Source organism: Brachyistius frenatus, unplaced genomic scaffold (assembly GCF_029030835.1).
Source record: "Brachyistius frenatus isolate BFR_SWC_R1_liver_20210118 unplaced genomic scaffold, ASM2903083v1 Contig_54, whole genome shotgun sequence".
Classification (NCBI taxonomy): Eukaryota; Metazoa; Chordata; class Actinopteri; family Embiotocidae; genus Brachyistius; species Brachyistius frenatus.
In genome coordinates, this window is record NW_027210653.1 from 229,557 (window position 1) to 252,708 (window position 23,152).

General features: G+C 42.4%; 1 protein-coding gene across 1 annotated transcript in view; it reads right to left on the bottom strand.

Moving 5' to 3' along the window:
- Positions 1-334: 334 nt before the first annotated feature.
- Positions 335-23,152, bottom strand: part of LOC138624703 (phospholipid-transporting ATPase ABCA1) — a 143,641-nt gene continuing 120,823 nt past the window's right edge. Inside the window, exons 45-49 of the mRNA XM_069705081.1 lie at positions 22,631-22,765; positions 20,729-20,832; positions 19,415-19,507; positions 10,053-10,296; positions 335-2,574 (exon numbers count right to left, since the gene is read on the bottom strand). Coding sequence (XP_069561182.1) covers positions 2,446-2,574; positions 10,053-10,296; positions 19,415-19,507; positions 20,729-20,832; positions 22,631-22,765 — 705 coding nt within the window. The 3' untranslated portion in view covers positions 335-2,445. The remainder of the gene's footprint in view (positions 2,575-10,052; positions 10,297-19,414; positions 19,508-20,728; positions 20,833-22,630; positions 22,766-23,152) is intronic.

The window sequence follows — 23,152 nt, forward strand, 5'->3', positions numbered from 1 at the left end:
TCGACGGGAAAATGAATTCACTCTCAGGCATCTGGCAGACACGCCGTCTGAAGAGCCGCTGCGCTTCATGCGAAATAAAATCCCTTACCCAGTGTGGTGCAGCCTGTGTTCCTGGCCTCCCACGGACTCGGCCGAAGGAACAAACGCGAGCCATTCAAACGACGCGAGCCTCGAGACCGGCAGCTCCACTCAAACACATGAAATAGTGAAGGACGGGACAATAAGACGGCATCGCGGGAAGTTGAGCTGACGAGACTTTCAAACTGGAACCCAGCGATTCACAAATATAGCAGCGGGACAAATAAACATGAAGTCACATTACATTTTGTGCAAATGTTTAATCACTTCGTACAGAGCAACGTTCAGAGCAAACAGGAGTCGGTGTTCTCCGCAACGGGCACGGTTGGTCGTGTAAAGCTCCGAGAGCAAACCAGAGCGCCTGCGACGAGAGAATTATTTACATTCTGCACACAAATGTGACAAGTAATGTAAACTCGACAGTATATTGCAGAGACACCGACAACCTCAGTGCTGTACAGTACAGATAGTAAGTGATCCAAAATGATCAGAATGTTGCGATAAATAAATCTCTACATTCACATGTCAATATGTTTGTGCCAAAATTACGCATAAAAAGTTCCTGAGTGATATTTAGTTTGAGATATGCAACTACGGAGCATTTTGCAGTTTCACCATTGTGCTTGTGATACCAAAGTTGTACATTTTCAACAACAGCAACAAAAAAATGCTGATTCAATTCAAAAATAAATTGAATGAAAGAAAGATTATTTTAGTGATTTTGGTTGCTGTATTTGCTCGATGAAAATTGCTGCACGATCGAGCGTTCGCTAAACTCCTCGCCTACGTAAGGACAAAGCTTTAGAAAGGCCTGCCAAGCTCTGCATTTTTTCAACGCGCTATATAGTATTATGTGGACGGTTAGAGACATTGCTGTTATTTAAATAGGTTGGAGAAGAGTCTTTTGTATTATAAACCGCAAGAGCAAAACTATAATTTGACAATATTTATTTGTTTTAATATAAGCTGCGAACGATGAGCAGGTCTGGCTGACAGGCTGACTGCAACCCAAGTATTGCTTCAAATGCTCACAATAGCCGGACCGCTTTCAAACAACTCGTGCAGCGAACATGAGCTCAGTTGGCTGGCAAGTTGAACCGCGTTAAATCTGCAACTGTCATTTTAGATAGAAATAATAGACCTGAATTTGTCTTCATCTGCTTGACGCCGAGCATACAGTGTTTAAAAACAAAACAAAACAAAATTACAGTGGTAAACGTGTCAGCGCTATCGATGTAAAGTGCATATCTGCTGGGTGTCAACAGGAGCCCGGACAACCATAGCAACAGTTGCTAAGGTGACTGGAGTTTACATATCACAATAATGTAAAATAGCCTACGCAGCTTTTGAATTGCAAATTAGACACGTTGCTACGGAGGAGAATCACTGGTTTTCAGCCGGCTGTTGAGAAGACACATGGCGAAAGAAAGCTAAATTTAGAGCTACTGGCACTGATCTGTGCTTCTTTTTTAAATTTTTTATAGATTAACAAGCGTACAAATACCAACATGCGCTATGACAACGATCCTGAAAAGAGACGGCGAGGAATACAATCAAAAGATTGCAGAGGCAAATGCTGTAAAAAAGCTGTAAAAATATAAATGTTTTTGCCTCTACGTTTATTAGTATTTCTGCTCCTGATGTGTGTGCGTGTACTTTAACCATCGCAGCATTGGTGAGCCTCTGAATAATGGTATAATAATAGAAACTAACTGTTGTTTTATGTCTTTTGGCATTCGACGGAAGATTCTTACAATAGTTGCTTGTCGATATTTTGGGGATAAAATAGCTGCATAGCATTTTTTTGCAGTAGTGAGTGAACAATCTGACCTAATCAACCCGACCTCAGACAACAATTAGTCCACATCAATCTGTGGTCTGACAACACACCGGGGCAGGTTAACGAGTTCAATATACCCTCATTGGAATCAACTTCAGTCCTTAAAGTTGATCAATTTCACAGCAGGAGAAAAATGCAGCCAATTTCAAATGCAAATAGATTTATTAAGTATTTATAAGTCATTTTAAACATGAGTTTCCTTGATTCTAGTGCAGAGCTGCCTTCTCCTTTCTTGTGTCAAGTCACTCGCCACTGTTCTAGTTTAACAGGTCTAATTTAGTGAGATGGTTAAGCTTGTACACGCAATTAATTGGATGCCATTGTTGATCAGGCCTCGGTGTGTTTGGGGGCTTCGCAAAAAGTTTGACCAAGTTTGGAAGAGCAGCCAAGGCACGATTTGGTAATTAAAGCCAAATGCTGCACTTTGTTTTGATTAGGAACTCATTGTTACTGCCAGTGTAAGTTGCATCCATTCAAACCTGCTGTCCCACCGTAAGTGCAATGTGCTTTGGCTTTTCCTGTGGGCATCACACTTTCTGTGCTTCTTGAATGGTCTTCACACACTCCAGTGGCAGTTCATCTGAAATGTCCACTGGGTTGTCACAGGCCCGAGCGTCGTCCTCCCCGTGCTGCTGCCGTGCAAAATTCACAAAGACCTGGAACATAAACGAGGAGAAGATGGTACTTAAAGGCAACGGCAAGCTATAAAAAAATAAATACAAAAAAAAACTTCTAATACACAGTGCTGAAAGACCCGTGGACATTTCTCTTCCCATCTCGTTATTGCTCTCCCCCACCCTGTGCTTTTAAAGCAAACAGAAATACTAGTTCAGACAATGGGGTGCATGTGAATGAGTTGCCAGACAAGGGCTATGAAGCATCAAGTAAGCGTCTGGGCTCACACAGTGAATGTCAGTTTGACATCTTTGACCAGCTGAGAAAGACAATAAAACAATCATTCTTCTCTCTGTGATGCCCATTTAATGTCAGGGCAAATCAATCCTACGGCGTTCATAAAAAAAAAAAAAAAAAAAGCTGTGTGTATTTCATTGTGCTGTAAACATCACCGTAGTGCAGGCTCTTCATTCTCTTAGCATTAGCGGTAAAGCTACACAAAAACTTTATACTCTACAGAAAGAAAAGAAAAAAAAGCAACAAAGAGGATCATATAAAATGATAAGAGCATTGCATTTTCATTAAAAGTTTTTCATTGGCTGCGTGGATATAAAAGCACATGTGAATTACTAGATTGCATTTACAATCTCAATAGAAAGAAAAAAAAAGACCAAAAGGAGAGTCTGCAGCTGTGCTGGCAGCACTGTGGGCCTTGGTACAGTGAGCTAAAATGCCAACATGTTAATGTTTAGCAGGTAAAACAACTACCATATTCAGTGTCATAGTGTTTAGTGTATTGTAAGAAATATGCACAAAGTACAGCTGAAACTGATGGGAATGTAACTGCTTTTGTGGGTTGTCGAGAAAGTATTCTGATCCCATACAAAAAAAGTTAAAAAAGTAGAATCAACCTGGCGTATTTCTCCGTTATTGTTGCTGCTGTGCCTTCAGCGATAAGGAGTCGCACAGGACAGTGTATATCTGGGTAAAAGGTAAGATCCCTGCAGCTTTCTGTGCTTTTTATATGGATTCCTTCCAAAGCTGTTCTTCAGGTCTGACCGAAAGCAAACGCGGATATTAGCTGCCTGGAGCGGCCATGTTGCTAAGTGCATTATCAATTTCTATCTGGGAAAACCGATTAAATGTCAATCACGTAACATTTTCAACCGGAAAAATGGTTAGCAATTTCCTGGTTTGAAGGCAAATGTATTGAGATTTATTTAGCAAGATGAATTATCATATACAATTACATATCAAATAAATACACATATTATATCATTATATAATAATGAAAGTTCTTACTTAAGACAAGAAAACCGAAGAGTGGACCAGCACATCAAGGCGCTGATGAAACAAAGATCAGTGCACTACTGCAAGATGGAGGAGCAAAGAGGGAGAGTGAAGGCGGTGGAGAAACACGTGAAGGACGTGAAGGTGGAGCGTGGGACGTGCTGGCAGAACCTCTGGAGGCAGAGCGAGCAAACGAGTACAAACAGCAGGGAGACAAGACCGGCTTTAAAATCCAGTCCGCCAACGTCCAACAGGAAGTGAGCGAACTTAAGCTTAAAGCTCTCCCAGAAGGACACTGAAATACAGAAGCTCATGGAGGATAAGGCGAGTCTGAACGCGAGACTCACAGAGAACCTCGATTTTCATGTTCCCCTGATTCCTGCAGCATCTCTCGTCTCTGACAGACATGGTACAGGAGAAAGAATTGCTGGAAGAACAAAGAAAAGACCCGCACGACAGCAAGCAGATTCTCGAGAAGACGGAGGACAACGCCTACAAGGCAATCAGGAGCATGAAAGAACAAAAGAGGCAACTGAAGGAGGAGAGGCTGGGAAAACAGTACAGACAATTGCGGGACCAGGAAAAAACTAACGGGACAAATAACAAACCCTACGACAAAAAAAGGACGCAAAAGAACTGGAGGCAGTGAAGAAAGAACTGAGGGAAGCCAAGAAAGGACTGGAGGAAAAGAATAAAGAGCTCGAGGAATTAAAGGAAGGACTCGAACAGCAGAAGAAAGCCACCGAGGAACAAGGAACTGGAGATGGCAAAGAAAAAACTTGAGGAGAAGTATAATGTCCTTCTGCTACTTTTTGAGGACCTCAAAAAGAAAGGTAAAGAGAAGATGGAGCTTGAAAAGAAAGCAGAAGGGAAGCGAGAAGAGCTGGAGCAGGAAGCGAAAGAAAAGAACGAGAACCTCGAAAATAAAATCAAAGAAGCGAGACGAGCTCGAAAACAAAGCTAAAGAGAAGAAGAAAGAGCTGGAAGAGAAAGTGCGGGAGAAGAAGGACGAGCTTGTAAAGACGACGAAAGAAGAGAGGAAGCAGAAAGAAAACGGACACACCTGGAGTTTCTTCAACTGGACGCACAAAAACAAGAATGAAAAACAACAGCGAGGCAAGGAGAGAAGCTCCCTCTTCCTCTCCCAAACCTCACCCTTCCTCTCTACCCTCACCCACCACTTTCCTCAACCACATCCTCCTCCCGACCCCCATCCCAACCCTCACCTCTATCCCATCCTGACCACCACCCTCAAAAAGATTAAAAAGTAAAATAAAATAACAATAACCTAAAAATCTAGTCTCGCATCCAGTAACTGCACCTCTCAGGTAAAAATGATTACACAATAATTATTGTCATCTAATATGTACTGGAGCATAAGTGTAAAGTGGCATTATAAGATGAGATTGAATGCCCCATGTTTGTATGGGATGTCTCCACCAACCTGTCAATTTGCCGTTTGCGTCCACGTCTATAAATGTGATTCTGATTGAACACAAAGTTGTAGCCACGACAACAGACAATGCTGCAAATGTGGATGTTGCTGCAGAGAAGCTGCAAGTTCTGAAACGTGGATGCTTCACACACACACACACACACACACACACACACACACACACACACACACACACACACACACACACACACACACACACACACACACACACACACACTCAACTCGACAGCACAGAAGATCCACGTGGACATCCGAGATTTGTGTTTCACCAACTCGGTATCCGACCAAATGTCAAATGTGGTCACAATCTCCCCACGAGAGACGGACAACCCCAAAACGTAACGCTTTCAACCAGCACAGCTTTAATACGCGGGTTTAATTTTGCGTCAAGACCAAAACTGAAGCGAATGTGGCCGCTCGAGTTAAATATTTTCAACTCACGCTGACATTAGCATCTTTGCATCGAATCTGCATGTAATTGCTCTGCGGAAATAATTTGCTTTGCGTTTGGTCTGAACACACTTTAAGGGTTGCCAGGTTAAATGTTGTTTGTCAGGTGTTACGGTTCTAGTGCTTTCAGAAACTTGCATGGTATTTCTACAGCTGATATTTATTTAACGCTGCGGTCCAAAGTTACTCGCGGAAGCAACAGAGCACATGCAAACAGAGTCACAGAATACAGTGTCTGCTGGCTACAGAGCAGATGAAGAAGTTAGAGGTTAAATGTCTTGCTCAAGGGCAGCTTTGCGATGCTGATGAGCTCTTTCACTATCCAGGACAGGGCTGAACTTCAGAGTCAAATTATTCGAGGGATTCAAATATTTATGCTTCCAGACACAAAGTCCGACGGCTTCCAGATTATGATTCTCTCCAGTAATCTTTGGATTTCTGCTCTTTATTGTGCTTCCAAAACAAAAGCAAAACTTTTGTTTTTATTCAAACCGAGCAGTTTGTTCAGCTGGAATTTGACTGAAAATAGGTACCTGACCACAAAACTGTTGCGTGTCAGCTCATCGAGCTGGTGGCTAGAAACAGCCAAAAAAACAAACGGCCGACTACCTTGTTACCGAGAAGCGAGCTACGTCTGTGAAATGCCCGAAGCACGCTTCAATGTGTGATGTCATGCCATCAGCAGCGTGTATCGAGGTCACAGTTGTCAAGGCATCTTATCAGGGGAGAGTGAGTAAGAGAATAAGAATGACAGGTGCAACGAATACACCCTCCGCCCATCCCTCTCGGCCTCTGACCCTGCCACCGGCTCATGTTGGCTTGATGTGCTGAGACATGCACAGGATTTATCATTCACAGTCAAGTCTGTGCAGTTTTACAACAGAGTGTCTGTGTACTGTTGGTATTGAAGACTCCTCATACGATAACAAAAACAACAACAAAAAAAGAGATTTAACGGTGCTGCATTTTTGACTGAGACAATCACGGTGAATTCCTCCCCGTACTTTGCGGTGGAATTATTTCATAATATTCACTTTCTGTATTTAGCCAACCATCCATTCATGACCTGAACGTCATGCACCAGCGCTGCTGAGTGGCATTTTCTTAATAACAGATGGATACAGGCATTAATTACATTACAGAGGGTGCATTTGGATGTTTATTTGGTGTCCATTGAGGCAGAACACAGGAGGGGAAGGACGTGAATCACCCAATTAACCTCTGCGGGTTTTTCAAAGGAGTCCTTGATGGATGTAAAATGGCTATTTTTACATACAGTGCCTGTCATCTATGTGTTCGCTACGCTGCCGTGACACTATGCAAATTTTGAAATAAGTTTTAGAAGTGGGTGTTTTTACTCGAGTGATCTGAAAGTCTCAAAAGTAAACAAAACATTTGCATTTAAAAAAAGGATTGACAAAAAAAAGACTTTCTAACAACCATTCTTAATCATTATAATTAAGTTGCCATTAAAAGTTTGGAATACATGCTTCTAAACATCATTGTCATCCGTATATGATTTACTACTATTGAGCGAAGAATTAAAACAGTGTAAATCTGCACTAGCTGACTTTTTGGCCTTTTGCGTCAGTGCAACATTTTGACATAACAAGTTAATATGACACTTCAACCTTTACATGAAAGCGGTAGGTCATGGTTATAACACTGTGCAGATTTTGTTCAATTTTGTTCATAATTGTATGAATATATTAACGCATATGTAACGACAGAAGCTTAAACACGGACAAAGACTTGTGCAACTGTAATTTCGTATTCTCCTTATGTCTGTTCTACCAACGACGGCATGGGACCTACATTTTTTAGCTACGTTAGCTAACTACCAAACTGTCTGTTATAACACAAGTTTTTTTTAATATTGCTGGTACGATTCATTTCTGAGGATGCACGTTCCAGCACAGTCCAGTGACTGCAGTATTCGTCCATTGCCAGAATAAATTGACTCAACACAAATCTTGGATGTCCACCTGGAAAATGCTGATCAACACAACACAAGATCACACTTGTTACGCAAACTCCTGAGAGAAATATCTGGCTCAATGACTGCCAAACACTTCATTATGTTCACCAACGTTAACCTAACATTGTCTCTCTTTGTCAAAGGACGAGATTCATAAGAGTGGTGAAAGTAGACATGAACGGTAAAATTTGGAATGTAAACATATTGTAAATGGAAAAGGTTAGTCTTTTCATTGATGCTTAAGTGAAAATATGGGCCATTGTCCACATACAAAGCAGCCCATATCTCCCTCTCCAAACACACAATTTGACTCTAAAGGACATTTAAGAGCCCCATTTTCTTTTTAAATCCGCTCTGCACTGTCCTGGCCATCAGCATTAACGCTGGAGCTCCAGGCTGCTTGGATCAATATCAATTGTAGTGCAAGTCGTGTGTTATACTATAGGTCAAGGCTCTTCTCTATAAATCACCAGCTGAAAGGTGACTGTCTGGGTCTTTACATGTTCTCCAACACCCCGCCGCGGTTTAATGCTGCGACCCCTTGGTCTTGGTATGATTTATTTAGTGCCTCTGATCTGGTAAATACGGACCAGAGCAGAATGCAAACACAAAAGTTAAAGACAGAAATTATGCAAGGTTAGAAGCTGTAGTTCGGATGACACCAACGATTTGTGTCTGTTCTGTGAAAAATTATTTCGTGGGACAGATGACCTGACTGCAAACCACAAGTTAAAGCATCTAGTGTTTCATACATTGTTTGAGGAAGATGTTTTTTTTTTATCTTGAATTAAAGGTTATCCACATGTTGATAATGAAATCTTAAACATCTCTGTAGTATTCTAATTACGACATCGTTGGATTTAAGTTTAATAGTGACAAAGTAAAAGCACAGAGCACTCACTTACACCTCTCTCTTATTTATTTTTTTTTTAAATCAAACAAGAGGCTCTCTTCCCCCCACCCACGGTGGGGTGGAGTGATGACCTTTCTGGATCCCTCGGAGGTCATCTGCTGCTGAGCTAATGGTGGGTTTGGAAGACCAGACACACTCGCACTCGCCTGCGAGTGCCTGATTGCATCAGGTCCCTGGGGCTGCTTGGAAAACACAAGGTGAAGCCAGTACATAACATGCAGGGCTCGGCTTATCTCACCAATCAGAGAGTCTAGTTACTGCACTTAGCACTGGAATTTAAAAAAAATAAAAAATAAATAAAAGTCTTGGCTGTGGGAGCTTTGCATATATCAGTCCAGATTTGTGATCAATACTGCGAGCTGGCGGCTGAACTATGTCGGCCATATCAACTCGGCGTGGTCCTCATTGGTCAGTCTGACAGCCTAAATGGCAGACGACAATGTGTAGACAACAAAAGAACTTTAAATCTTATCCTGTACTGTGCACACTTGCATTAAATGAGTCCACTTTAAATGCTGAATGCATTGATTGATGACCCGGTGAGCCGTTAAACTGAGCTGCCACTCTGCAGAGTTACACTGGGATTGTCAAAGTACAGTCTGCCTCAATTCTGCTCACGTTGGGATTGAAATTGGGAGTCACGTTGTCTCTCCTGCTACAAACTGAAAGTAGAGAAACCAAATACTTCATACTCTCAAGCATAATCACAAAAATTAGCACTCATCTCCACTTTTTTTTTCTTTTTTTTTATCAAATAACAAAACAGACATCTTTTCCAAGTGGTTTCCGAGGGACTCTGGAATTGATAATATATTTGGATAACAGAAAATCTGCCTTCAACAAGTTTATCTGGGGAAATACGTTGTGCAGTAGTGAATATGGTAAGTGGTATTTATGTATTTCAGGCAGTTATTTGTTGTAAAAAAATGTTGGCAAAACTTAAACGTCTAAAAACAAAATGCTGAAAAAAAAGGTGAGAAAAAAAAAATCTAATATTCAAAGAGTCACATAAGTGAAGATGAATTAGCCTGATAAATAGCCTGAAGTCTGGAACTGTCATTTTATAATATAATAAAATAATATATAATAATATATAAAATAACCATTAGTTGCAACCTTCATGGCTTTAGTAACTTATGTATTCTGTGCTGCCACATATTGTGTTCTTGTATCGTCTGGAGGGATTTTTAAGGAAAGGTATTACGACGAATTGTGATGATACATTTTTGAGAATAAAGAATACAAATAACAAATTGTATCAGATTCTGACTTCATCGAGCAATTTTCTCACACGTGTCATTGTGAGTGGAGTAAATCAACGAGTCAATGACGTTGCATCAGTCAAATAGTTGAAATGTCCCACAGCTTCGAAGACTCCACAGGTGAAAGGTAAAAACAAAGGTAGGACACATAACCATATTTTCGGCCTCACCTGATCGAGAGTGGTCTGGGACACGGAGTAGTCCTCCACGCCCAGCCCCTGCTGATGGATGGTGAACTGGCTGAAGATGTTGGCCAGAGCTCCTTGTGCGTGCGGGAGTTGATACTGCAGCGTGTTGTGATGCTTCTCCTTGAGAATGCTGCCGGGGAAGTTCTGCAGGACGAAGTCCTCGACTGGCTTCAGAGCGGGAGGAGAGCCACCGACCCTCACAATCACAGTGTAGCCATCCCCAAATCTAGAACAGAAATCACTATTTATCATATTTCAGTATGAAAAAACAAAAAAAAAAAAAACTGCAAACAAGCGCAAGTGCAAAATTGCTCTTGGCTGGTCTTCTAAATAATTATCTCTTTTGTCCTGCGGTCATGACATGATGCGATGATGAACAACGTGGTGTACTGGAAGAAATAGACGGGACGGGAAGTATAAAAGACATAAATAAAATATCTAGAATATAATTGCTCCCATATTTCCCTAGTCATTTCAAGCTTCATGGATGCAGTGAGCTGGAAGAGGAGGTGAGTCACACTCAACTGAGAGAGCAAATGCAGCTCCACTTCAACACAAGTACAAGTTGCTAGCCAGTGGATAAACTTTATAGTTCAAATGAGAGCCCGAATCCCCACAATCATCTGTAAGACATGTCAAAGAATGGAAAGTAAACTTTGAATGGAGCGAGAAAAGCCAAAAAGATGAGACCGATTTAAGAGAAAGGTGGAACTAGCACCTAAGCAGAACTAAGCATCGACGACATCATTTCAGCACTTTGTGCTGCCACAGGAAATGATAACCTAAAACTTTGATTTTATGGCAAAACTAATATTACTGGATAATACTGTAATGTATTCGCCCAAAATTGACAAATCCAGAGAAAATGACAAACAAACTCTGCAGGATGTTTCAGCATCTTTTACATAATTGTTTTGATTATACTGACTGCACAATTTACTATTTTGATTTAATCTCACTGCTCTCATCAACTCGAGCCCCCGGGCAGCAGAGCAAATAACATGGATCTAACCCCCTGTATTTTATTCGCCCACAATCAAATGGCAGATAGACAGACTGAGCCACGAGCTGGAGTTCATAGTTGAGCATTTAGAAGCTGAATAGACAGCTATTTCCTTCAGGAGTTGGTGGAGACCAAAACGGAGGTAAAGGCGATTCATTATTGGAATAACATCGAATTAACCTTCAGAAAGACAACTCAAAAGTGTCTCCTGGATTTCTTTTTTTAAGTATGTGCTAGCTTGTAGCTCTGCCCTAAAATGGCAATAAGTGAAGATTTACAAATATTGTTGCTATAATAAGCTGAACATTAAAATTGTCTCAAGAAATTGTCATAACCATTTAAATAATTCACAGTACATGTTGAGGTAATGCAGAATACTTTGTATGCTCTATTGAAAAACCACCGTTTTAGAAAATATGTAAAATTGCTCCATTGGTAAAACTTCACGACAAATAATATCCTGGACATGAACTATTGTCACAGATGAATATGGGCCACAGCTAAGCTCTAAAGCTAATTACCATTTTGCATCTTCCCAAATGTGTGCTACGTCTGATGAGCACCAAATAAAACTCTGTGCCTTGTTATTCTGTCGTTAGCACTCCTATGACCCATTGTTTTCTGCCTAATTAATTCCCTAATGTTGGATTTACTCATGGAAATGTCCATTGTGGCTAGTGCTGAGCTACATGCAACGAGAGTCAGACGCTCCCTTAGTGGCAATTAGAGATATGGTGAATAAACTGCAGGCCTACATGATCCCAAAGGAAGTAAGAGAGGAAATGAAGCTCTGCACAAGTACAATGAACAAGACCCAATGAGTAGCAGAATGTCTTTAGTTAATACACTACTGCTTGAAGTTGAAGAGACACCATGCAGGAATAGGGTAACGTTGCATACATTGTAAAAGGAAATGCTTTTTTAATACTCAAATGATATTAAGAATGCACACATGGTTTTAATGCTCCTTTCTAAAAAATGGAGCCTGCCAAGGACAAGATGAGTGGCAGATGGAAACAGGACTTTTCTTGCATTCTGATTGGACATGTTGAAAAATACTCTGTGATTAAATGTAAAATATATGGAAATAAATCAAGAAACCACCTGCTCCATCATTATAACCATGCCTCACAGCCTCTGTCTTCTGCCACAAGACCTACGATTGGTACAGCCAAAGAAATCGAGGTGAGAAAATCAGGGAAGTTTTGCCAATATTTGGCACTGTGATCTATGTTTAAAAATATAAAATATCTATTCTGGCAACAACATTAGGGGGAAATAAAGCCAGAATACAGAGAGAGTGTGCAGCAAGGACTGGGTTAATCCACATACTATGACGCCATAGACCTGGCAGCCAGCTGTCCATCCACAACATCAGCCTCCATCCTACAGGGAGGTTCTGAGAAGGGTGCCTGCGCTGTGATCTCCTCAGGGGATGCACTCCACAGCTGATCAAAAGCATCCCTGTGAAACTCTAAAACATATTATGTAGTACACGGCATGTGGATACTGCTACGGGTGGCCTGCGAGTATCAGCATGTCAGTGCTTGGACAACCCTCCAACCATCTACATTTTTACTCCACACTGAACTGAGCCCTGCTCAGCCCTGCTTTGAAATTCCCTTTGCTTTTATTTAGCTGTTTTTAATACAAAAATCATGAAAAACCAGTGTATTTAATAGTAAGTAGTGTGAAAGCATGTTTATTCTAGTCAGGTGCTCAGTCCACAGGCTGTGAATCCATCGCCAAAAAGTTACTGTTAGAAATGAGTACGTTTTTATCCCAAATTGGCTCTTTGTGCGGTACAGAGGAATGCTGTGCTCTGTCGCGAGGCCTCTGGGTTATTATTTAAATTATTTGTAGCTTGTGGTGGGAAACAAATGTGTTTCGCACAATCCCTGGGTACAAACAGTGCGATGTCATTGTGCTTTAAGTCCTCTAGAGATGTGTAAATAATGGGCCATTGTATTTTCCTGGTAAAGCTGGACATGACACACACGGCATTAAAATCGGGCAATAACAGGTTTATCAATCATATTCCCTGTTTACTATATTTATATTTAAATTTACATTTTATTATTACATTTATATTATATGGAGTTTACTAGACTACTATATCCCCCCTTGTATATTCTGGGGTTTACTACATTTAGTACATTTGAATAAATGGACTGTTTTTTTTAAATGCTCTTTGAGATGCATCATCTTCCACAAATAAAGCACACATTTTAAATCAAGTATAGCCCGAACACATCTCCTGTTGTGTAAAGCCACATAATGTTTGATTACAGAGTCTGTAATCACACACCGCTACCACAACATCCCAGCCATCGCTGCATATCAAGCTAAATTCATCATCCAATCAAGTCCATGACCATAATCCCCTTGTGTTTATTATGGCTGCCGGCTCAGGAAACATCCTTTGTCCAAGGACTGCCGAGCTCAGCCAAGATGCAAAAAAAAAAAAAAAAAAAAAAAAAAACATCCAATAAGGCCAGGAAGCTTTGTGGTGAGCAGGTTTGGCGAGTTTGGGGCGGCACGTGGATAATGAAATGCTGCTCGTCAATGACAGTTAAGAGGCTTATCAATTAACTTCCCCTCATCCTCTCCTCCCTGCCTACCATCATTTTATTTCCTTTCTGGCTGCAGCAACACAGGGGGGGCTCCAGGCAGCACTTTGGGAAAAATATCTCTCTTTCATATTCATCGTTTTTACTCTGCGTCTGTATTGAAAACAAAACAAGTTCTTTCATCTTTGATGCACTGTCTGTCTCAGCTCTCCTCAAATAAACTCTGCCGGTGTGGGGAGAGGTAAGCTTGGATATCAATAAATGGGAGCCTGACGCTGCTCGGCGTGGTCGTAACAACAGCGTGTTTGAAACAATTAATTGGCTTTTAACTGGTGATTTAAAAACTGAAAGCGAGATCTTTGCAACTTAGGGGTTGAATACAGCCTGAGAGAAAATAATGAATGGATTATATTTACAGTCATGACTGCACCACATTGTCATGACTAATCCTTTCCTAATATTTTACATTACAAATATGATACAGCAGCTCAACACAGCATGGCAGAGCCACTCCAATGTCTGTGCTGCGGTTCTCTCCTCTTCATTTTCATTATTCCGCCTCAATCCTCTCCTCCACCCCGGTCCGCTGGAAAGCCGTTCTTCCATGTAATTTAAAACAAACAAGAGCCAGACACAGATAAGGGCATGACAGGCAGAAAATAATTCGGCTGCCTTCCTTCATCTGAGGGAGTCTAGAAAGGTCACCCTCACCACTGCCAAACCTCGTGTTTGTGTCCACGGGGGCGGGGGGAGGGCGGGCGAGAGGTCACAGAGCGGCTTGGGTGGTCTGATGCTTTGATCAGGCAGGAAGTCATCCAAAAAACGTCCTTAGTTCCTGGGTGGGGGAACTAACAGAGCGCTGGACGGGGGGCTCCACCAGCAGTGTGAGGACAGAGGGATACATGGATGGAGGCCAATCATCTTTGCTCAATCAGAAGAAACAATTTTGAAGGGTAAGTAGGCATTACAAAATGTGTGCTGTAAAAGAATAACAACTGAAGCTTCTCTCTGTGTATTTTTCTAGGTCAAAATCTAAAATAAACACAAATAGAACAACGCTGAATGCATCTCCTTTTTCACATTTACAATGCCATGCGTGCTTGACAACATTCTTTTTCCTTTTCCTTCTGCTTCTGTATTGCTGCATACTTGGCATATCACGCCACCAACTACCAATCAGTGTAATAGTGTCAAGCTGTTGGCAGGAATGTGTTATACGCCACCCATATGCTTATGCAAGAATATGCGTTTGCTTAATTGTGTGCTGATAGAGCACTTGATGGATGGACTGTAGAGTCCTCAAATCTAAAATGAAGACCTGAAAACTCGCTCAAGCTGGTTCATGTATTTCCAAACTGGGATCCTTTGCAAAATGATGAAGCAAGTTTGAGTTTTTGGTGTGTGTTGTCATCATGGATGGGCAGAACTGGGTTTTTCCAGTATTGACAAAGTATATACTATGTCATGGAGTGACATCATATGCACTGGAAAAGGGTTCTCCAACACGACACGACGCTGTCGAGCTACCAGTGGCTCGTTACCCAATTCTGAGGAGATCGCAGAGGGGTCGAACAATATGCCCACACATAGATTTACATATATGGGTATATTGGCAGCCGCCAGAGGATATTATATATATTATACGTTCAATTTGTCATTTTGAGTAGCTCTCAGAGGAAAAAAGCTTGGCTGGCTTTAAATAATTACAACTGAAACTTGATGGTTATTTCTTGATCTAGAAAAAAAAGTGGAAAGCTTGTAACAAGTTAACAGTAAACTAGTTAAGACTGATTCACTCAAATAAAACCACCAATCTGTCCTTGGTGCTAGTTTCCATCGATTATTGCCTTCCTGCTGGAATGTGAAGGCATATTTAAGTCAGTTTACAAGGTGCCTGCATGCAACAGTATGTTTCAAAAGTAATCATCTATGAAGGCCATCGTGTGGCCTGTAAAAGTTACTACCACGGTATTCTCAAGTGTGCATAGTTCAACATGGACCTAATAAATTACACGTGGCAGCTTCTGTGGGCCTCGAACAATCTAACGTAAACGTAGGTGCTGCTTCTGCTCGTAAGCACAAACATAAGCTGTGATAAAAGTAGTATCTTTACAAGAATCAATTCCCTTCAACTATCAAGGCTGAGGATGTTGCATATTTTGTACACAGACAGCTCTTAGATATGTACAGTAGGTACACAATGCACCATCTGTGTCTGTCAGTGTTCTCGCGGTCTTAATTACTCCTATGTTGCTGATGCCTTGTAAACCGTAAAGAGAATTATTTTGTCATCCATCTCTGTGGGTGACACGGCACTTAAAAGCTGTAAATTATACAGCTAATGGCACACCTGCAGAACTGACACAGAGTGAGTGGGAAGGAGTTTATTGGACTTGTTCACGTCAACTTCAGGGGGATTGATCCAAACTTTTAGACGCCGCTCTTGTAAAAAACTCTCCAGCGCCCAACAGCGCATTACCTTAATGCATTAAAGGCACTTTACACCCCACTTTTATATCATGACGTACTTTAAGCAAGGAGAAAATAAGACTCCAGGCTGTGGGGTGTACTTACTGCAGGTACTCTATGAAACGAGGATGTGAATGATATCAATCAGTGAAAAAGATCCTGCAACGGCTAGTGGGTGTCCTTCCTAACTGACAAGATTATAGGGGAGCTTTGAAGCTGCTTTTATTGGTTCCCCCACTTCATTTGGGTTTACTTAACATCTGGGAGCTTTCAAACCAGCACACTGCGATAATAAAGCCCTATTTACAGCCTCTCGTGCATTTTTTTTTACTTCTCTATTTCTCCCCTTCTCTGTCAGCCTTTCATAAATTTCCTGGAAGTGTGATTGATTTGGGGGCTCAATACCAGGACAGGTAAAAAGGATGTTTTTAATGGCCGTGGAGGAAAATAATGAAGAGGCCTCTTAAAATGGCTGCCCTACTGCTCAGATTCCACCGGCCAAAAAACTAAATCTTCAGCCCCTCTCGCATCCTGACTACCTCTCTATTGGTTTAAATGGGCTATTTTGGCTCATTTGGGGCTTGATTGATACCCGGAGGCGGAGTTTGTTCAGGCAGCAGAAGGGCATCTCGGTGATAAAGACACAGTCGCCGCTGAACTAAAGGGGGCAGCACCAACAAGGACTTGGCTGGCCGGGTTTGAAGCCTTGCCACCTGAGAGGAGAGAGAGGGAGGGAGGAATAAATAAGGGTAATATGGTGAGAGTTTTTTTTTGTTTTGTTTTTATGAGGGAGAGGAGGAGTAGGAGGGGAGGGTGGGGTGATGGGGGAGAGGAGCGAGGGCGGAGAATTGCGGGAGAGTGAGCATGTAATACATGTGAGCAATAGGGGGTCAAAATGTGAGAGCTGCCCCCGCGGTGAGATTCTGCACTCCATTCAGGGGCTCGTGATGAAAAAGAGATGGAGAAGTGGGAGGGGGTGGGGTAGGGAGAAGCGGCAACGCCCCTCCCTCCAACCCCCCCCAGCTTTGCAGGTCAACCGCTCACGCCGTGTGACAACGGCGTGCACCACCTGCCTCCGTCGCGATGGCTCTCTACCTCGACCCCCGCCGTCTAATGGAAGTCTTCCCATCTGCGAACCGGCAGCAGCTTCTGCATTTTTTAGAAAATCTCCCCCTTCACTCTCGCGTTACGGGCAGGATGTGGAGACATGTACAAAATGCTGGATGATAAGGGTCTCGGGGAGAAGGGGAGGGAGGGGATGACAACATGACAGCACAAACATGTGGCGGGATAGTGACGAGAAAAGAAAACAGAGAAGACATTCCTTAATTGCCTTTTCAGTCATTAACAGGGTCCCACACCTCATGAAACATTAATTACACCGAGCGCTGCGGAGATAGGGACACTTAATTAGAAATTATTCACTGCGTGGCGAAAACTGAGCGATAGCATTTCGTCGGCATGTAAATCGTCCGCGCGAGATCTAAAATAAGCATGGCGAAAATCAATGTAGACGTCATGCTTATCTGGCTCCCTCTCACTCGCTCGTCTTGTGAAGTGCAACTTCCCTTTTTACCTGACAGCATGTGGAGTGAAGTAGGACACGTGCTAACCCTCTGTTTTCCTCCCTTGTTTGCTTGCTCCTGCCGCTCCCTTGGCTCCTGCCTATCCTCCACCTCCCGCGCGCTTCATAAATTATTTACACCACCCTGCTCTTGCCCCATCCGACAGGATGTAATTGACACAGAGGATCGGCCAATTACCCTAACATCTGGGAGGGACTGATTAGCACCTCGCTCTCCCACTTTAGTCCTTCGCCTCTCGCCTCTAGCTCCTTTCTCACTCCGTTTTTAGCACCATCTACCATCTAACCTGCTCGCTCTCCACAGCGACCTAAAAGCCCGGCCATTGATATGACATTAACGCTCTTGATGAGAAATACCCTTGACACCGTTGCCCCCTCCTTGCTGTTCTAGGCGTTTCCCCTAATCCCCTGCACGACTTGAAAAATGGTCTGCTCCAACCCTCATCCCAGGTGTATTGATCCTTCTCTCCAGCCAGCGATTGCAACAACATGTTCCTGTCATGAATGTCACTCTTGTGTGTGTGTGTGTGTGTGTGTGTGTGTGTGTGTGTGTGCGCGGAACGTCCTTCCTGCTACAATCTCACACAAAGGAGTGGTAATAATGTCACCAGACTGTACCTAAGGTAATGGATTGGCCTCACTGCTACATGCAGGGCTCGGGGCACGAGCGCTGGCCTTGGGAAATGTCAGATGAATATCGGAGAGTGGACACGAGCGCTAAGAGTTAACGGCGGGGGATAGCTATGATGGAGACGTAACAGAACGCATTAGGAGACATGTGGAAAGCCTATTAAGGTGGTGGATAAGGACGGGGGTGGTGGAGGTAGAATTTATGGGTCGGGAGAGAAACAAATGTGAGGTTGGGATAATGGTGAACGATTTGGGACACTAACAGCAGGCCCGCAGACCTGGCAGGAGCTTTTCATGTCAAATCAATATGATCACACTGATGAGTCCACACAAAACAAACTGTACCACCTATAGCTTGGTGACCTAATCGATATGACTTTAACTGTGGGTACATTACGACAAGATGGTTTCTGGTAATCCGAACGAATGGATATTTTATGGTTACAAACCTTTTAACCTTTAAAGGAATGAGAGCTATAAGTTGCAAATGATATTAAGGAAAAGTTCTACGTTTTGCTAAATCATTTGCTTTTCTAAGGTAAATTGACTTGATACCACTCTAAATACGAAGCTGTAGCAAGGCCGGCTTCCCCCCCATTTCCAGTCTTTATCCGAAACTGAGCTGAGCTAAACTGAACAAATGAAGCATTATAATTTCACATTCAGTGTCATCAATCTGCTCATTTGGCAAGAAAGCAAAAACCCGTGTCAACATGCTGAACTATTCCTTTCATAACAAGGTAATGGAGTTCGCGTGAGGTTTCTCACTGTCTCCTAAATTGTGTTATTCTTTGTGCATCTCCTACAAAGCCCTTCTTAGCTGCAGTAATAAATGATAAAAGAAGTAAAAGCAAGCTTTCCTTATCTTCCTCAAAACTTGAATCTACTCCTATATTCTTTTTATTACCAATATACATCCTATGACTTGTATGGGCACAGTATAAATAACAGAACACCTTGGTGGGAGAAGGGGATTTCTTTCATCTCATTTCAAGGAACTTCAAAGATTTTTAGTTAGATTTTTTTTTTTTGTGTCCTTCTTGGTCTTTGTTTTGGTACTTAGTGGCAAAAGATAGAGAGCCCTTGCCTGTTCTTCAGATGCTGGATGCTCCCGAGACACTTGAAGCGACCGTTCACCATGATGGCCATGCGCGTGCACAGCGCCTCGCACTCCTCCATGCTGTTGAGAGAACGAGAAGGACGATGCAGAAATGAGAAGTAGCAACGGTAACCCGTGTTTGAGTGTTTTCTTTTCAAACATTTTAAAAACTGAGATATTTCAGAGATCTTTGTGATGTCGTCCCGTCTCTTTCCACTGCTGAAATATGCTCTGTTCAAGGCTGCGCGTTTTTAAACGGGACAGATTTCGTTTTTCTGTGCCAGCTCACATTATGACCAAGTTACTGAGACATTTCTCCCTGTCAGTTAAAGTTTCAGCATTTCTACGTGTCTCCCCTGACACCGTAAGTGAACGACAAATTTGATAATTAGAAGGAGAAGAAGGGACCATCTGTAGTTGGTATTATCTCTTTTTTTTCTCTTCTGGCGTCGGGCTGCAGCGCCGGTCATTTGTAGTTGAGGCGAAACCTGTGACGCCTTTCTGAGGAATGGTGCAATTAGGGATTATGACTTTGTGAAACCTGGTGAATTTGCCACTTAACAAAACACAACCACCTGGTCATGCCATGGACGATTTGATGCAGCTCAGCCGCAGTGCCTGCAACAACAAATGCTTTTATTCTTCCATGAAGGCAACACATGTAATGAGGATAATATATTCCAAATGATACCGTAGCACAGATTATTCACACGCACTGCCAAGAGCACAACCGATTCAGGTTGGGAAATGGTCAAATAAATAGGGAGCGAATTGCTAAATGTTCCATATCGACTTGGGCCATCAAGTTTTCGGTTTCACACAAAATGAGGCATTCAATTTTTTTTCCCTCGCTCAAAATCATGTCCAAAACTGGTGGCAACACTACAGAAGAAAAAAAACTTAGGGAAACTTAACTTTGCTCCAGGAAGCTTTGGATAATGAAAAGACTCCAGCACTGATATTGACAGTTTCTCTTTTCACAGAGAAAAAAAACCCAACAAAAAAGCATCAGTCAGTCAATATGCCCTCACGCTTCATGAAAGCTTTATAGCAGCCAGTGCGTTTCTGGCAGCCAATATTAACTGCCACACAGGAAACAATACCTTTCAACTGCAGTCTAACTCCGATCAATTATAATTACAATATTTATGGCTTACATTCACTTATGAGCAATCTGGTTGCTGTGCTTTCCATGGTGAGGAGTCAAAATATTTTGACTTTATCTTTGTGGGTGAAGTGTGAATCCATCAAAGGAAGAAAGAAAGAAAAAAAAAAATCAATAGATGAATGGCGATGTTGCACCTGTGTGATGTGAGAATGACTGAGCGTCCCTCTTTGATGACACTCAGGATGCAGTCCCACAGGAAGCGTCGGGCTTTGGGGTCCATCCCGGTGGTTGGCTCATCCTGCAATAAATAAAACAATCGCTGCTCAGTTCAACCTCAGCAGGTAATTAAGGAGTGAAATGAAGAGGAGTACTGTATTCCTTTTACTGAAAAACAACACTTTTAATAATCTGCGCATTTGTGTGTCTGAACTCAGATGCAGATAGGTGACAATTAAAAAGCTGCATCAATGCAGCGATAAGCAACATAAAGCTGTTATCAGAGCTCAGCTGATCTCAACAGCTGTGGCTTCTCAGACTCGAATATAGCAAGAGATCTTTCCCACACCATCATCTAAACACCAAGAGAGGGAATATTTTTTGAAACAGTTGTAGTCCATCCATCCAGTGAAGTCCAATCTATGCAGAAGTGCCCTGAAGCAATTCTGAGTACTCGAGGTTAGCCAACACATTAATAACATATATATATAAAAACACACACAGTGTAGAGGAGGAAAATTCTGACTATAGCCATGGACACATCATAGGGACACATACTGACGCACAACATAGCATAGCACAACACACACACACACACACACACACACACACACACACACACACACACACACACACACACACTCAATGACTTGCTGATTCTTTTTCCTCAGGGCTTGTCTGTACATGCACGATTAGAGAGTGACAGTACTCAGTCCATTGGCTGGTTTCGTTCCAGGCCTGGTTCTCCCTCACTAGCAGAATCCTACAAATCCCGTGGGGTATTTCCATCACCGTGCCCAATGTGTCCCTGTGCAAACCCGACGTGGCGCTGCCTCAAGGCCGCCTGGGCGAGCGCACAATGCTGAAATTGACACAGACACTGACAACACATTATCCCGCAGCCTGCATGTGACGGCTGGTCTGGTTCAGGCGAGGAAATAAGGAGGTTTGTAAATAGTGCAGCTTACAAAACACTGCCAGAAATTACTGGAAAGATGAATCCATTAAATGTAATTCATTATGGATTACACGTTACTTAACTAAAATTGTTATTAGCGGCATAATGCCGAAGAACTGCTGTAAATCAAACAAAGTCATGGATTTATGACAAGTATGGAGATATTTATGGGTGACAGATATTCAAATGTAGATTTTCTGTTTATGAAATCGCAAATGTTTCCTACTTTACCAGGCCATGTAAAGTGGTGGCTGGGTCATGGGATAACAAGTCAACTTAGCAAAAATCACGAGAAAAATGTTGAATTTGACGAGCCCCAATGGGAGCACCAAGTGTGACTTAAAGGTCATTTAAATCCCTTCCTCATAAAACCACGACACAATTTTCCAAATGTGCATTAAAGCCACTTAATGGGAAGCATGTGATGCACTATATTCAGAGTCATGCCTTCATTATTCTTCCATCGGAGAAAATGCTTTTGCCCTCGCTTTTAAATCCTGATGAACAGGAATTTAATATGTGCAAACACCTTTCCGTGTGCTCCACATTTCTCGAAAGGAATTGAGTTCTTCCCTGGGAGAAAAAAAAAAAGAATTAAAACATGGCCAGAGGATGAACCCTGGAAAGTAAACCCTTCTCATCCACAAGTAATGTACTTGTAAGCCTTTGGGAAATTCACGAAGGGTTTGCACGTTTGGTCCTCATGTTTTTTTCCCTACTTGTCATATGTCGCCCCGTTATTCCCGTTTTCTGTGCATCTTCCTATTACAGTCTGTGAGCTCGCAAAGAGACAACAGTGCTCTGCTGTAACATCTGCACAGCATCAATATTGATTTAAAGCATTACACTCCTAAATCTTCATAAAAACAGCAGCGTATCACATTTGCATCATGTGCAAGATATCAGTGAAGCTGCATCTCACCAGGAAAATCACTGGAGGACATCCGATCAGGGCCATCGCTGTCGAGAGTTTGCGTTTGTTCCCACCGCTGTAGGTTCCTGCTGACTTGCTGGAATACTTGACGAGCCCCAACTTCTGGATCCCCCACTCGGCCACCTTTTGACGAGGGAAAACAAAGGGACCATTACGGTGTCAGGCGGAGTGTGTTCTCGTAGGCTCCGTCACCAGACTTACGGTGCCATGATGGATGGTGTTTTGGCTCGGATCTCCAGTGTATTTAAGCTCCGTGGCTTTCAAGGACGGGGCCTGACAGCTGGCATCACCGTAAGACCTTAATCACAGGCTGCTGAGGTGCTTTACCGTCCTCCCAGCTATTTCAACAACATCTTGTCCAACACAGGCAATCAGGAGCTTCGCCGCGGTGCACGACGGAGGAGGTACAGTAAATGCAGGCTGCAGGGCTTGAAGCGTGTTTCTCTCACATACATGTCAATGTATTTGTTTACTCATTATGCAAATAAGACAACACAAGGGGCTTAGGTT